Source organism: Diceros bicornis, chromosome 6 (assembly GCF_020826845.1).
Source record: "Diceros bicornis minor isolate mBicDic1 chromosome 6, mDicBic1.mat.cur, whole genome shotgun sequence".
Taxonomy (NCBI): domain Eukaryota; kingdom Metazoa; phylum Chordata; class Mammalia; order Perissodactyla; family Rhinocerotidae; genus Diceros; species Diceros bicornis.
This window is the reverse complement of record NC_080745.1, coordinates 13,767,159-13,781,388: the sequence shown is the minus strand read 5'-3', so window position 1 is coordinate 13,781,388 and position 14,230 is coordinate 13,767,159. Positions and strand designations below refer to the sequence as shown.

Genomic DNA, 14,230 nt, shown 5'->3' with positions numbered 1-14,230 from the left:
AAGGCTCTTGTGGGCCCGAAGCTCCTCTCAGAGCACATGGGTGCACTTGTAGATATGCTCTCTCACCACCCGGGGAGCCCAGGGGATGGAGCAGCTGGGTGCTCCACCTTGCTGCTGTTACCATGTGCTGTGGTGTGGGGATGTTCCAAGACTTCGCTTGCTCTCCCTGGGCCCCATGGGAAATAAGCACAGCTCTCCTCCTCCTGCTTGAAGACCCTCCCCCTTCCTTGGGGCTACATTGCCTACACACTTTCTCCTGCTGCCCACCTTGATGGGGTGATGGGCAGGACACAGAGCTCCCTTTCAGGGACCCACATCACTGCCTCATTTTATTGCTCGCCTCTCCAACTCTCTCTTTTCCTCAGGCCTATGGAATCGTCATCTAGTCTGGGCAGGTGTTAGGTCTTTTTCTATGCTTAGTGTTCAGGCTAAGAATTGGGTTTGTTGAAGGCCCAAAAGCCTTTTTCTCCTAAAGCTACTGTCTCTGCCATGGGCTGGGAAAGTATATTTTGAAATTAAAAGTTGAACATTGAGTCACTTCTTTCTGAATCACTGCAGGAAGTACCCTACCCTCAGCCCAGGGATACCAGAAAGCAGAGTAGCGTGGAGGAAGTGACAAGCCTCATTCACTAATATTTGTCAATACCATCCCATTATTGCACAGTTGATTTGGGGGAAATAAACAGGACTTCGTGTTTATCAACCTTCAACCTTATCATTATTTATCTACTTTAGTTCCTCTTCTCTTTAACTGTAGGGTAAATTAAATAGTTATTAAATATTTATCTACCTGGTCCCGCCTCCTTTTGACTTCAGGACAAACCAGAAAAGGAAATACCTTTAGTTTTCTTTTCTGGTACTATAGCAGGTAGGAAGGGAGACGAAGGTAAAGACGACCAGAAAAAGCAATAAAGAATAGATCCTGTGCTGGAATGTGAGTTTGGGCTTTATGGAACACAGCTCCTGGGCCCAATGGGAAAGAGAAGGATTCTCCAAGCAGTGTGGACGATGGTACATGTACTGCCCAAACAGTGTGAGGTTAACTGGGGAGAAAAGGAGGCGTGTCCTCAAACTTCATCTCAACCTAGGTATGTTTGTTGTACAATAAATATATTTATAAATACATAATAAATCTAATACCATTTTCACTTTTCCCAGAATTTTATAGATAGTTTCTCAGTGTCCGTCCCAGACCTTAGGAGCATGGACTTGATTCTAGTGATTCTAGTGACTGTGATATCTTCATTTCTGTGTGGTGAGATCTGGGGCATCCCTTTAAAGAGTATGAGGAAAACAGATCTTGACGCACTTGGATATAATAGATGAGAGGCAGGTTGAGAGGAGATCTAATTTTGGAAAAAATTAAAACTGGATTTGGGTCCTTAATTGGCTGGGTATTTTCAAAGGTCATTCAGCATGCCCATCTGCAGAATGGATAAAACTGGACTACAGAACTAAAACAAAAAGGCTAGGTAAAGGAAATCATAAAGCACTGTACAAATTGAACTCTCCTTGCTATTTAAGCTAGCCAAATGCTTCACAAGCTTGAAATTGTCTCCCAAGTTCTCTTTCTACACTTAAAATTCTGCCATAGCTTGCTTAAAACTTGTAAAAGAGACTATCACCTCTACCTGCTGTCTCCTTGTGTACTCTTGCCTACACAAAGATGCACACCCTTGTTTTTATGTGTGTGTCTATTTGCCCTTAGATTCTTGTTAAAGGCATTTGATGTTAAAAGTTCCCCAGCTCTTGGCGTATGCAAGCTTCCATTTGGTGGAACCTGCTAAACACATCCCTAAGAGAGGCCCTCGATACTCAGAAAGACATTGGACTCAAGAGTTAGAATGAAAGAAAAGAAATGTGACATTCATGGGGTACAATGAGTAGGAGTCTTGCCAGTATTATCTTAACCTTCCCACCAACCCTGAGGATTAGTCAGAAATGCACATATTTTACAATGCACTTCATTTTACAAATGAAGAAATGGGCTCAAAAACGTGAAGTTCCCTGTCCAAGGTCATATAAGGCAGAGCCAAGACTTGAGCCCAGTTGTGTCTGATGCACTTGGCCTGTTCTCTTTATACTTCTGAATGCTGACTAGCTAGACGTCTAAATTTAGGTAAGTTGTACTTTCTCTCCAAGACTATTTACTTCTCGATAAGATAATACCTTTCCTACCTGTCTGTTCATTTTGATATGAGACTCAATGAGCCAGGTGTATGTGAAAGCACCTTATAAACTCTCTAATTACGCTCACATAAAAGCTTCCCAGGATCTAAGGAGTCCAAAGAAAGCTCTTGGAGAAATATAAAAGAGAAAATGGGTTATGCAGACATTCTTTACTCATTTTTCATCCATCCATTTGTTCGACAAACATTTATCTAGTGTGTCTACCTTATGCCGCATTGCTTTTTAAGGACTGGAGGACTAGTGAAGCATAGGGGTGCCAGACTGCATCCTCCTGTCGCTGAGGTCAATCCACATTTTGTAGCAAGTACCTGTGAGGTGTGGAAGTAGAGACTCGAAGAAAGAATGTTTTACATGAAAGCAAGGACCATGGCAGAGAGCAGATAAGGGCAAAGAGTCGTCCACAAACTCACCAAGAAGCAATAGAGAAGAATGGCTAAGAACTTGAGTGGTAGGATTAGTTTAGAAGATTTTAAATACTGACTCTATCACAGACTATCTATGTGACCTTGGGAAAACTGTGCCTCAGTCTCCTCGTCTGTAAAGTGGAGATTATAATGCAGGCTTTTGTGAGTATTTAATGGAATTGATATACATAGTGCAAAAGAAGGTGTCTCTGCCTTGAAGTGAATGCTCAGAAAATATTTGGAAGAAAATTAAAAATGCTCTGCCTTTGAAAACAAAACAAACAATATGTGAAACTCTTAAGAAAGGTTTAATAAAAGAATATCATAAAGCATATCATTTGTACCTGAAAGTATTTTTGTTTAAGTACCATGTTATGAATCACCTTTCCTAGTTGGGGATACAGAATATTTAAATCCAGGAAGCTAAGCAGAAAGTTCATATTTACTAATTAATCGAGTTGAGACAAAGCTCAAGTAAGACTAAACCTGACTCTGGTCTATCATCACTGAAACCTTTTCTTCTGTTGTATTTTTCTGCCATTTGACGTAAAAAGACAAAATTCGCGGAAATCAAAACCTTAATGTTTGTCAGGAATTATGAACCATGACCAGCTAGTTAAGAGAAATCATAAAACATGACTGTGTAGGAGATTTTAATGCTTCATAAAGTGTACTTATTGTTAATTACTTCAAATATGAATGGAACTTAAAAATGAACTTACTGCATTTGGATTTTTCTTTCCTATTGTGTTAGTCTGCTTGGGCTGCCACAACAAAAGACCACAAACTAGGTGGCTTCCACAACAGAAATTTATTTCTCACAGTTCTGGAGGCTGGGAAGTTCAAGATAAAGGTGCCAGCAGGTTGGTTTCCTTCCAAAGCCTCTTCTCTTGGCTTGTTAGACAGCCACAGTCTTGCTGTGTACTCAAGTGACTTCTTTGTGCAGAACCTTGGAGAGAGGGAGAGCTCTCTTGTGTCTCTTCTCTAAGGGTACTGATCCCATCACAGAGTTCCCACACTCATGACCTCATTTAACCTTAATTACTCCCACAAAGGCCTTATCTCCAAATACAGTCACATTAGGGGAGAGGGTTTCAACATATATTGGGGGGGGGGGTGCACAAGCATTCTATCTAAAACTATTCCTTTTTGTTTTCCAATAGCATAACCCCCACCAACTATGATTTCCCAATATTTACAAATAGCTGACAGTGTGTTGTCTTCTTTTTACAGGAGTTTCCCTGTTGATACCTCAACACGATTGTCCCCCTCCCACATCTAGTGCCCCTGACACTTACGTAGACCCTTCTATTCTTTTCCAAAAAGTTCTGCATCTAGGAACTCTGTTGGAAAGAGGGAAGAGAGCATTTAAATTGCGAGCCCTCTGACCTTATCTTTTAAAATTCTGTTTATTAACATTCTTAAAAGTACAGAAATAGGCAAAGAAAAGAATTTAGTCTCAAATCTTGCTTCCCAATAACTTACATTGGTATTATTTTTTCTTTTATTTTTTTATTTTGTGAGGAAGATTGGCCCTGGGCTAACATCTGTGCCCATCTTCCTCTACTTTATACGGGACGCCGCCACAGCATGGCTTCACAAGCAGTGTGTTGGTCTGCGCCCGGGATCCGAACCTGTGAACCCTGGGACTACCCAAGCGGAGCACTCAAACTTAACCACTATGCCACTGGGCCGGCCCCACGTTGGTATTTTTAAAAAGTCATATATATGGGGCCGGCCCTGTGGCTTAGCGATTAAGTGCACGTGTTCCGCTACTAGAGGCCCAGGTTCGGATCTGGAGCACGCGCTGACGCACTGCTTGTCCAGCCATGCTGAGACAGCATCCCACATACAGCAACTGGAAGGATGTGCACCTATGACACACAACTATCTACTGGGGCTTTGGGGAGAAAAACGGAAAAAAAGGAGGAGGATTGGCAATAGATGTTAGCTCATGGTCGGTCTTCCTCAGCAAAAAGAGGAGGATTGGCATGGATGTTAGCTCAGGGCTGATCTTCTTCCCACACAAAAAAACAAAAAACAAACAAACGAAATAAAGTAATATATGCATGAGATTAGAATAATTCAGATGGTACAGAAAGTATAAATTGAAAAGTAAAGACTCTGTCCCTCACTGTTCCAATCCTTCTCCCCAAAAGCAACTGTTGCTAACATTCATTCATTTACTCAAAAATACTTGTGGAGGGGCCGGCCCGGTGGCGCAAGCGGTTGGGTGCGCGCGCTCCGCTGCGGCGGCCCGGGGTTCGCTGGTTCGGATCCCGGGCGCGCACCGACGCACTGCTTGGTAAGCCATGCTGTGGCAGGCGTCCCATATAAAGTGGAGGAAGATGGGCACCGATGTTAGCCCAGGGCCGTCTTCCTCAGCAAAAAAAGGAGGAGGATTGGCGGATGTTAGCTCAGGGCTGATCTCCTCACAAAAAAAAAAAAAAAAAAAAATACTTGTGGAGCACCCACTCTGTGCTAAGTACTGTTCTGGGGGCTGGGAACGCAGTGGCGAGCAAGATACGTCAAGTCTCTGCCTCATGGCGCTTGCACTTCAGCGGACAAGGCAGGTGACAAACACATAAAATAGCATCAGGTGGTGGTAAATGCTGTGAACAAAAGGCAGTATGGAAGAAAAGAGAGTGTTGCAAGCAGAGGACTATTCTGAGCTGTGACCTGCAGGGAGTGAACCTATGAATCTCTGGGGGAACAGCATTCTAGAATGGGAGAGCACAAGAACAAAATCCAGGGGTGAGAGTGTTCTTGGTTTGAGGAATATAAAAAGGCCAAAGTGGCCAGATCCTCTCAATGAGGGGGACAGTGGAAGGAGCTGAGATTGGAGAGCAAGCTTAGGGCCAGGTCAAACAGAGCACGGAGAGTAGTTTGGAGTGTGTTTTAAGCGTGATGTAGAGCCATTGGCGGGTTTGATCAAAGGAGTGATGGATCGTACATGTTTCTTAACATCCATTCTGGCACCATGTAGACGGCAAACGGGTGAGAGGGGAAGTGGAGAGGCCAGTTTTAAGGCTATTACCATCGCTCAAGTGAAAGAGTACAGTGCCTTGGCTTAGGTTGTGAGAAGAGGTTGAGTTGGAGATGCATTGTGAAAGTAGAGTGGACAGAGATTGCTGGTGAATTGGATGTGGGAGGCCAAGAAAAAAGGAGTCTAGATGGGTCCAAGTACTTTGGCCTGAGCAACTGAGTGGCCCCATTTCCTGAAATAGGGGACACTGGAGGAGGGGTTTCCTTGGAGATACTCCCAGAAATGTTTTTATGTATATATTAGCACATAAATCCTTGTCTTTTAAAAGTATGCAAATAGGATTGAGTTATACACAGTGTTACAGTTATCTGTTGCTGTGTAACAAACCACCCCAAAAGTTAGTGGCTTAAAATGACAGTTTGTTATTATCTCTCCCAATTGTGTGTGTTGACTGAACTAAGCTGAGGAGTTCCCTCTCGCGTGTGTCTGATGCAGCTACCATCAGATGACAGCGAAGGTCAGCCCAAGTGATCCGGGCTGGACACGCAGACTTGGTCCCCTGGGAGCGCAGCTAAGTTGATGGAGGGGAGCGTTGGCATATGGTCTCCTCATGAGGCTTGGGCTTCTTGGAGCATGGCTAGTGGGTTCTGAGAAGGAGTGCCCCAAGAGTGAGCATTTCAAAAAACCAAGGCAGAAGCTGCAAAGTTTCTTATGACCAAGACTTGGAAATCCCAGAACGTTCCAGCTGCCATATTCTATTGCTTAAGCAAGTCACTTAGCCAACCCAGATTCAAGGGGAGGGGAAACAGACTTTACTCGTGATGGCAGGGAGACAAGATTACGTTGCAGAAGAGCAGACATTGTCATGGCCATCTTTGGAAAGTATAATTTGCCACACATAGTGTTTTGCATCTTGCTTTTTACTCTTAAAAGTGTACGTGGAGTTCTTTTTTATATCAGTACATGGAGAACTACCTCATTCTTTTTAACAGCTGTGTAGTAGTCCTTTATAGTGACTGTGATCATTTAACTAGTTCCCTGTAGATGGGTATTTAGATTTTCTCTCTCTCTCTTTTCTAACAGAAACAGTGCTGCAATGATCATTTCAGTACCTATATTTTTGGCATACTTTTGCCAATATATTCAAAGGGTAAGTGCATGCATTTTTAAAGTTTTATAGTTATTGCCTATGGCTTCATTTACAAACAATAATAGTATCATAAAATATCTGAAATCAAAGATATTTTAGGCCAATATTTCTTACATGTTGTCCCTGGACCTCCTGCATCAGAATAAAGTGAGGTGCCTAGCTAAAATGCAGATTCCTGGGCCCCAGAGCTATGAGATTAGACTCTCCAGGGTGGGGTCCTAGGAATCTGTATTTTTAGAGGTTCCTTGGGTCATTCGTAAGCACTCTAAAGCTTGAGAATAATGATCTGTTCCATCCTCCTCACTTTATAGGTGGGAAAACTGAAAGCAGATTGATGGCTGCTTGGTACTTTCCTTAAGTTTCTATCATATCCCTTAACACAAAATATTCTCTTCACAAAACTAAGTTATTCAAGAGAGGTCATATATTAAGCATCTCAATAAGCCCAGTACTTAGCACCATGTTTGGTTTGGGATCAGAGCTCAGTAAATATTTGCTGGATGGCAAAATCAATTGACCACATATGTGGGGTTTATTTCTGAACTCCCAATTCTCCTTCATTGATCTATATGTCTGTCTTTATGCCAGTACCACACTGTCTGGATTACCATGGCTTTATAGTGATAAAGACTCTCTTCTTGACCAAACTTTAGTCAACTGCCTCTGAACCCTCTTCTCGAATAGACTTCCACTTTGGCTCATGAGAATACAGTTCTCAGCACAAACAATTTTGTCCACTCCACACTGAGACTTGAACAAACAGTAGCTTAGTTTTTAACAGCTCAAGGCTGCATCCCTAGAATGACGACTCCAGCCCCCTTAAATTCATCCATGAGAAAGCTCAAAGCCACCAAAAGAATTTACTGTTTGTTCCAGCCACAATGGGACTATAGGCCCCTGACACCACTTTTCTTAGATAATTTACTTTAGAAGACTTGCAATTGTAAATCTTTCCTCTACCTCTTTGAGATGTATCTTCTATAATCCAGGAATTTCTTTCTCAAGGACCTGGAAGTTATCCCTTTGAAATGTAATCATCAAGAAGGACAGGGCCGTGTCTTCCAATCTCTGTGGGAAGGTAGGAGCCTAACTTCTATAAGCACCAGTTAGTAACACAGATGGCCTGATGACATTGACCAAATCTCCCCCTGCCCCATGTCCTTTAGTGCTTTTCCTTTAGCACACCCCAGCATTTAAAAAGCCTCCTGCCTTTTGTTTTGGTGGAGTTGAGCTCAGTTTAGACCAGAGTGTCTCTCCCCTACTGCCATTGTCTGAATAAAACCTGTCTTGCCATTTTTAACACATTTGGTGCAAAAGTTTTCTTTAACAGGAGTAAGTTTTGAAATCAGGTAGTGTAAATCCTTTAAATTTGTTCTTTTTCAAAATTATCTTCGCTATTCTAGGTTCTTTGCATTTCTACATAAATTTTAGCAGGAGTTTATCAATTTCTACAAAAAGTCTGTTGGGATTTGATAGGAATGGCACTGAATTTATAGATCAATTTGGAAAGAACTGTCATATTGACAATATTGAGTCTTTTAATCTATGAACGCAGAGTTATTTGGATCAGAGGTCGAAAACTTTCTGTAAAGGGCCAGATAGTAAATATTTTTGGCTTTGTGGGCCAACTCTGCCATTGTAGTGCAAAAGCAGCTAGAGACAATATGTAAACAAAGCGGTATGGCTGTGTTCCAATAAAACTTTATTTACAAAACAAGCATGGGGCCAGGTATGGCCCATGGGTGGTAGTTTGCTGACTCCTGATTTAGATCCTTAAGGTCTCTCAGTGATGTTTTGTCATTTTCAGTGTAAAAGTCTTACAGTTCTTTTGTTAAACTTGTTCCTAAGTATTTTATTCATTTTGATGCTACTGTGAATGAAAATGTTTGTGTACTTTCATTTTCAGATTGTTCATTACTAGTAAATAGAAATACGATAGATTTTTATATATTGATCTTGTATCCTGCAATCTTGCTAACTGCATTTTTAATTCTAATAAGGTTTTGGGGTAGATTCCTTGAGATTTTCTACATACAGATCATGTGGTCTGCAAATAAAGACAGTTTTACATCTTCATTTCTATTCTAGATGCCTTTAATTTTTTCTTTTCATTTCTTTCTTTCTCTCTCATTTTTCCCCCTTTGTTCTTCTTTTCTTTCTTTCTTTTTTAAATTGCCCTTGCTAGAACCACTAGTGCAATATTGAAGAGAAGTAGTGAGAGTGGACATTGTTGACCAGTTCCTAATCTTGAGGGGAAAACATTCAGTCTTTCATCAAGTATGATGTTAGCTGTAGGTTTTCGTAGCTGCCCTCTATCAGGTTGAAGAACTATGAAATTGTATTCATAGTTAGTTGAGAGACTTTATTGTGAATGAACATTGGATATTGTCAAATGCTTCTGTGTGTATTGAGAAGATGATGTAGTTTTTTTCTTTTATTCCATTAATATGGTGTATTACGTTAATTGATATTTTGATGTTACACCAACCTTGCATTCCTGGGATAAATCCCACTTGGACATGGTATATAATATTTTGTATATGTTGCCAGGTTATGCTTCCTAAATTTTATTGAATATTTTTGCATGAGGGATGTTGTTCTGTAATTTTTCTTTCTTGTGGTCTGTCTGGCTTTGACATTGGGGCAACATTGGCCTCATTGAATGAATTGTAACCTGTTGCTTCCTCTTCTATTTTTTGAAAGATTTTGTGAATATTAACATTATTTATTTATTTATTTTTTGGTGAGGAAGATTAGCCCCTGAGCTAATATACGTTGCTAATCCTCCTCTTTTTTTGCTGAGGAAGATTGGCCCTGGGCTAACATCTGTGCCCATCTTCCTCTACTTTATATGGGATGCCGCCACAGCATGGCTTGACAAGAGGTGCGTTGGTCCACGCCCAGGATCTGAACCTATGAACCCAGAGCCGCCAAAGTGGAGCACGCGAACCTAACCGCTATGCCACTGGGCCAGCCCCTATTTCTTTTTTAAATGTTTGATAGAATTCACTAATGAAGCCATATAGCCTGGACCTTGTTTTCATTACTTATTCAGGTCTACCCAAATTTTATATTAATTTCTATTTTACCTAAATTGTCTAACTTGTTGGTATAAAGTTGTTCATAATATTCCCTTAAAGTCCTTTTAATTTCTGTAGGTTTATGTCCAAAACTTCCTCACCAGTCTTCTATTACTGGATGATCAGATTGTTTTCAATATTAGCTGCTAGATACAATATTGTAATGAATCTCCTTGTATATCCTACTTTGTACACATGAACAAGTATATCTGAAAGATTTGGGGTTATATAAACGAAGCAGAGAAGGAATGCAGACAGTGAGGAAGAAGAAAATGGCTTTCATAAGAAGAGCAAAGTTGTAATTTAGATGCTGGCCAATGATCCACTTCATATTGAATGATTTGATGGCATAATGGAAAGGGGCCTGTATTGGACTTAGTGTTCACACCGTCCCAGATCTGCTTGGCCTCACCAATCCCCCTATCCTGGCCTGGGCCACATTCCTTGCATTCTGGATGGGGCCATGCTGGTGATGTCCCCCGACAATTTAGCGGTCATAAAGCTCAGGAGATTGCTGCTGCCACCAGAACATACCAAGTGCCGCATGCACATTACCCACTAAAGGCAGAGCTACCCGTGCCTGTGCAGGAGTTTATCCATGGAGGCTCTAGCTTTCCCGGTGGCTGCTTGGGCAGGTTGCTTGTTGCAGCCCAGAAGTTAACTCCAGAATTAACTCCAATATATGTGGATTTTGACCAGCGGGAGAGAACAGATGGGAAGAAGCCGGTGGATACATTACTCACCCTTCCTCCATGCCTCCTCTCTTCAACACTTCCAAGACACAGGAGTTGCATATACAGACTCTTCGAAGATATCCCACAAGACAGAGAAATGGGCTTCATTTGTTGCAAAGCTGTGGCCAGCTCATTATCTCACTCCTTGTGTGTTATATTCTCCTTCCTTCCCTGCCTCACTCTTGTTTCCCTGGAATTGCATTCACAACAAAATTTTAACATGAAAGTTTTTTCTCTGCTTTCTAAAGAACTCATGCAGACAGGGCCTTAGAGGTGACCTAGGAGTGAGGTCACAAACTCGAAACCTCCCGAGCAGGGTTTAACCTACAGACGTGTTTCGTTTAGCCTGACAGAAATTTTTAAATAATCGAATTATTTGCCATTATGTAACAGTTGGGAGACTTCACATAAAGTCAAGATTTCCTACTTGTCTGGTATAACCAAGGTCTTAAAACAGTTGGCTGCAGTACATTTGTACTGGCCCTTTAGTCGTGGGTGACTAACTCCCCGGACCAGCTCAAAGCCCACGACCCCTACTGTCTTCCAAAACTGGGCTGAGTGTCCTCAGGCATTTATCCTCGCACTCGCCCAGTTCCCTATTATGGTAAAAACGTATTTGTTATACACGTCTCTGTCAAAAAAGCGAAACAGACTGGAAGTGGTATGCATTTCAAGAGAAACGAGAGAAAGAAAGTTGACTTGGGGAGGTGAAGGCTCTTCTCAGGTGTTTAATATCCAAACGCCACACGTACTCCATGGCGTTAGGTTAACTGACTTGCCCCTGTAAGCATTTGAGCTTGGCCACCCTGACAGAGGGCTGACTCCCTCATTTGCCAAAGAGGAATCTGAGACCTTGGGAGGGTGAGCGACTTGCCCGAGGTCTCATGTTGAATTGGCAGTATGCTCCTTTTCACCTTGCTCACCATGGCAAAGATAAGTAATCACGTCTGTCAGGCGTTTATTTTCCTAGTGAATACCTATAGGTAGGGTGGTTTGAAAAATAAAAATAAAGACATGTGAGCTGTTAACTCTGTCCTAAATTATTAGGCTGATTAGCATCTGTTGGAATTTCCTGATGTCAAAGTTCATGGGAGGCTCAAACTCATTGTAAAGGGAGGAGGAAGGAAACAGGAGGGCAGCAGATTCCTCTGGCCTGAGGCCCGATCCAGGTGGCAGTTGCCATCCTGGCGCTCTGGCTCTATGGTGCTTAGTTCTTTTCATTGAATCCAGCTGCTGCAGGCCCTTCAGGCAAGTGTGTGAGGGACGCAGCATCGGCCGTAAGGAGCACAGGCTTTTGAGTCAGCAGGCCTGGGTTCAAATTCTGCCTCTCTCTCACCACCTGAAAACCTTGGATAGATTTCTCCATCCTTCTAAACCTCAATTATCTCACCAGTGAGATTTGAGAATGCCTGTTTTGCAGTTTTGCAGTGAAAACTCGTAAGCACTTAAAAGAGGCCTGATGTGTTGGCTCCCACTATACTCCTACCTCATAGCCTTCAGTCCTGAGGTGGTTCTGGATGGCACTGCTCAAAGTGAGACTGTGAAGGTTGCTGGCTGACTTTCTTCTCTGATTCTGGTGGCTGCATTTACTTTTTGGTGCTCTATGACGAGAGAGAACCAGGACTGGTGATGCTGGTGTGCATCAGCTCGCGTGTACTGGTGGATAAACGGCTCTGCCCTAAGACCCCTGAGTGCCTCCACTCACCATGCTGAATATCCCAGCCCCTCCAGACCCCACCAGACACAGACACAGAGGAGGTAACACCTGGCTCTGTAGGGTCCCCAGGACAGCCTTCTCCCAATTGTACTCTGGGTCAGTGGTTGAGTCACGCTGGTTGTTCAACATCTTGAATACCACCCCAGAAACAAGACACAAACTATCTGTCACCAAAGCCTTATTGTGGTCACCTTATCTTCAAAAGAAGGCAAGCATTGGGCCGGCCCGGTGGCGCAAGCGGTTAAGCGCGCGCGCTCCGCTGCGGCGGCCCAGGGTTCGCTGGTTCGGATCCCGGGCGCGCACCGACGCACTGCTTGGTAAGCCATGCTGTGGCGGCGTCCCATGTAAAGTGGAGGAGGATGGGCACCGATGTTACCCCGGGGCCGTCTTCCTCAGCAAAAAAAAAAAAAAGAGGAGGATTGGCGGATGTTAGCTCAGGGCTGATCTCCTCACAAAAAAAAAAAAAAAAAGAAGGCAAGCATCAACTTCACAAAGGGTGCAGTCTTTGGGGCAACTCCCATCAAGGTCAGAGAGGCAGTGGTTCCTGGGTTCTTTGCACAGTTGCTCTAAGCTGTAAACACACGCTCATTGACCAAATAGCCTTTAATCCACTTGACAAACAAGCCTTCTGAGCCTCCATGGGGATGCCTGGCTCTCCCCTTTCTCTGGAACAAAACCTAGTTTTGCTTGTCAGATTTCTCAGTGATTAATCCCCCACATGTTTGCTTCAGCTCCGTTTCTTTGTTTCAGTGTTTTATCTGTTGTTTTCACACTCCTCTAGATAAGCTTTCCACTTGCCCTACAGGAAAAAAAAAAAAAGATTATTCGCGAGCAGTCTTCCTGGTCCCTGGCTTGTCAGCTTCACGCACATTTTTTAACACCTACCCAGGGTAGACACGGCTCACGGCATCTACAGTGTCAGTGGATGGCCTAGGAAACCCACACCTGCGACAGTTCTTGCTGTTCTACCAGTGGTGTCACAGTCTCACTGTGAGTTTCCATCGGAGCTGCAGAATCTCTGTCCCACTGCCCTCCGTGCCCAGCGTCCCTGATGCTGCAAAAGACCTGTGTGTCTTTTGGTATATGGATGTGAATTTGTCTCATTGTATTGAAGTAAATGGAAATATTTATTTTGCATACATTCCTACATGAAATAGCGTTGGCCTCCATCTTTCTGGTTTCTGGAGAGTGAAAACTCTGTCATAAGGCCTGACATAGTCTGATCCCCTAAATCTAGAAGCTAGTTCACTTCTGGACTGAACTCTTGAACCCAGATCCTTTCCTTTTGCCTATGCTCATTTGAGTTCATTTTTCTAACATGATCAGCAATATCCCGACTAATGCAGAAACTGGGCCTGCCATGGGCATGGGGTATGGCAAGTATCAGACTCGAGAGTGAAAAGTTGACAAGGGGCTGGGTGAGCCTTCAGGGAGGATCGCTCATCCCATGGCTGGGAACTCGACAATTCTCAGATGATGGATACTTTTCCATTTGCCCCTTCAAGTCCACTTGTCACCAAGGAGGCTGGAGGAATTCCCTGGAAGGGTGTGTGTGGGGGATAGGAGGAATGAGATCCAGATGGCATGTGGGGTCAGGGAAGGGACCCAGAGGGAAAGCTGAAGGGATAGGAGAAGGTGTGGGTCGATGTGTAGGTAATGGATGGGGCAGTGCTCACCTCTGTTCTCTGTGAGATAACAAATGAGATTATCTTCTGGGTATGAAGGAGGCACAGGTGGGTGGGAGGTTTAAGAGAAGTGATAACAATTTGGAAAGGCTCTGGAGAAGGATTGGAGAGTGACAAATGGGAGACAAGTAATTGGCTTGAAGACTGGTGAGTGGGATCCCCACTGTTCCTGGGAACCCAACCCTGCTGTGGCATCAGCCGAGGGCTGTGTGACTCTACGGATGCTGAGCAGTTCTGTGGGGCAGAGCTGGGGCAGGAGGCTTGTAGTCCTGAATGATAGGTGG

General features: G+C 43.3%; 1 protein-coding gene across 1 annotated transcript in view; it reads left to right on the top strand.

Moving 5' to 3' along the window:
* The window catches only part of MSMB (microseminoprotein beta), a 69,939-nt gene that overhangs the window by 38,892 nt on the left and 16,817 nt on the right, over positions 1 to 14,230 (top strand). The window contains exon 2 of the mRNA XM_058542873.1: positions 6,664 to 6,730. Coding sequence (XP_058398856.1) covers positions 6,664 to 6,730 — 67 coding nt within the window. The remainder of the gene's footprint in view (positions 1 to 6,663; positions 6,731 to 14,230) is intronic.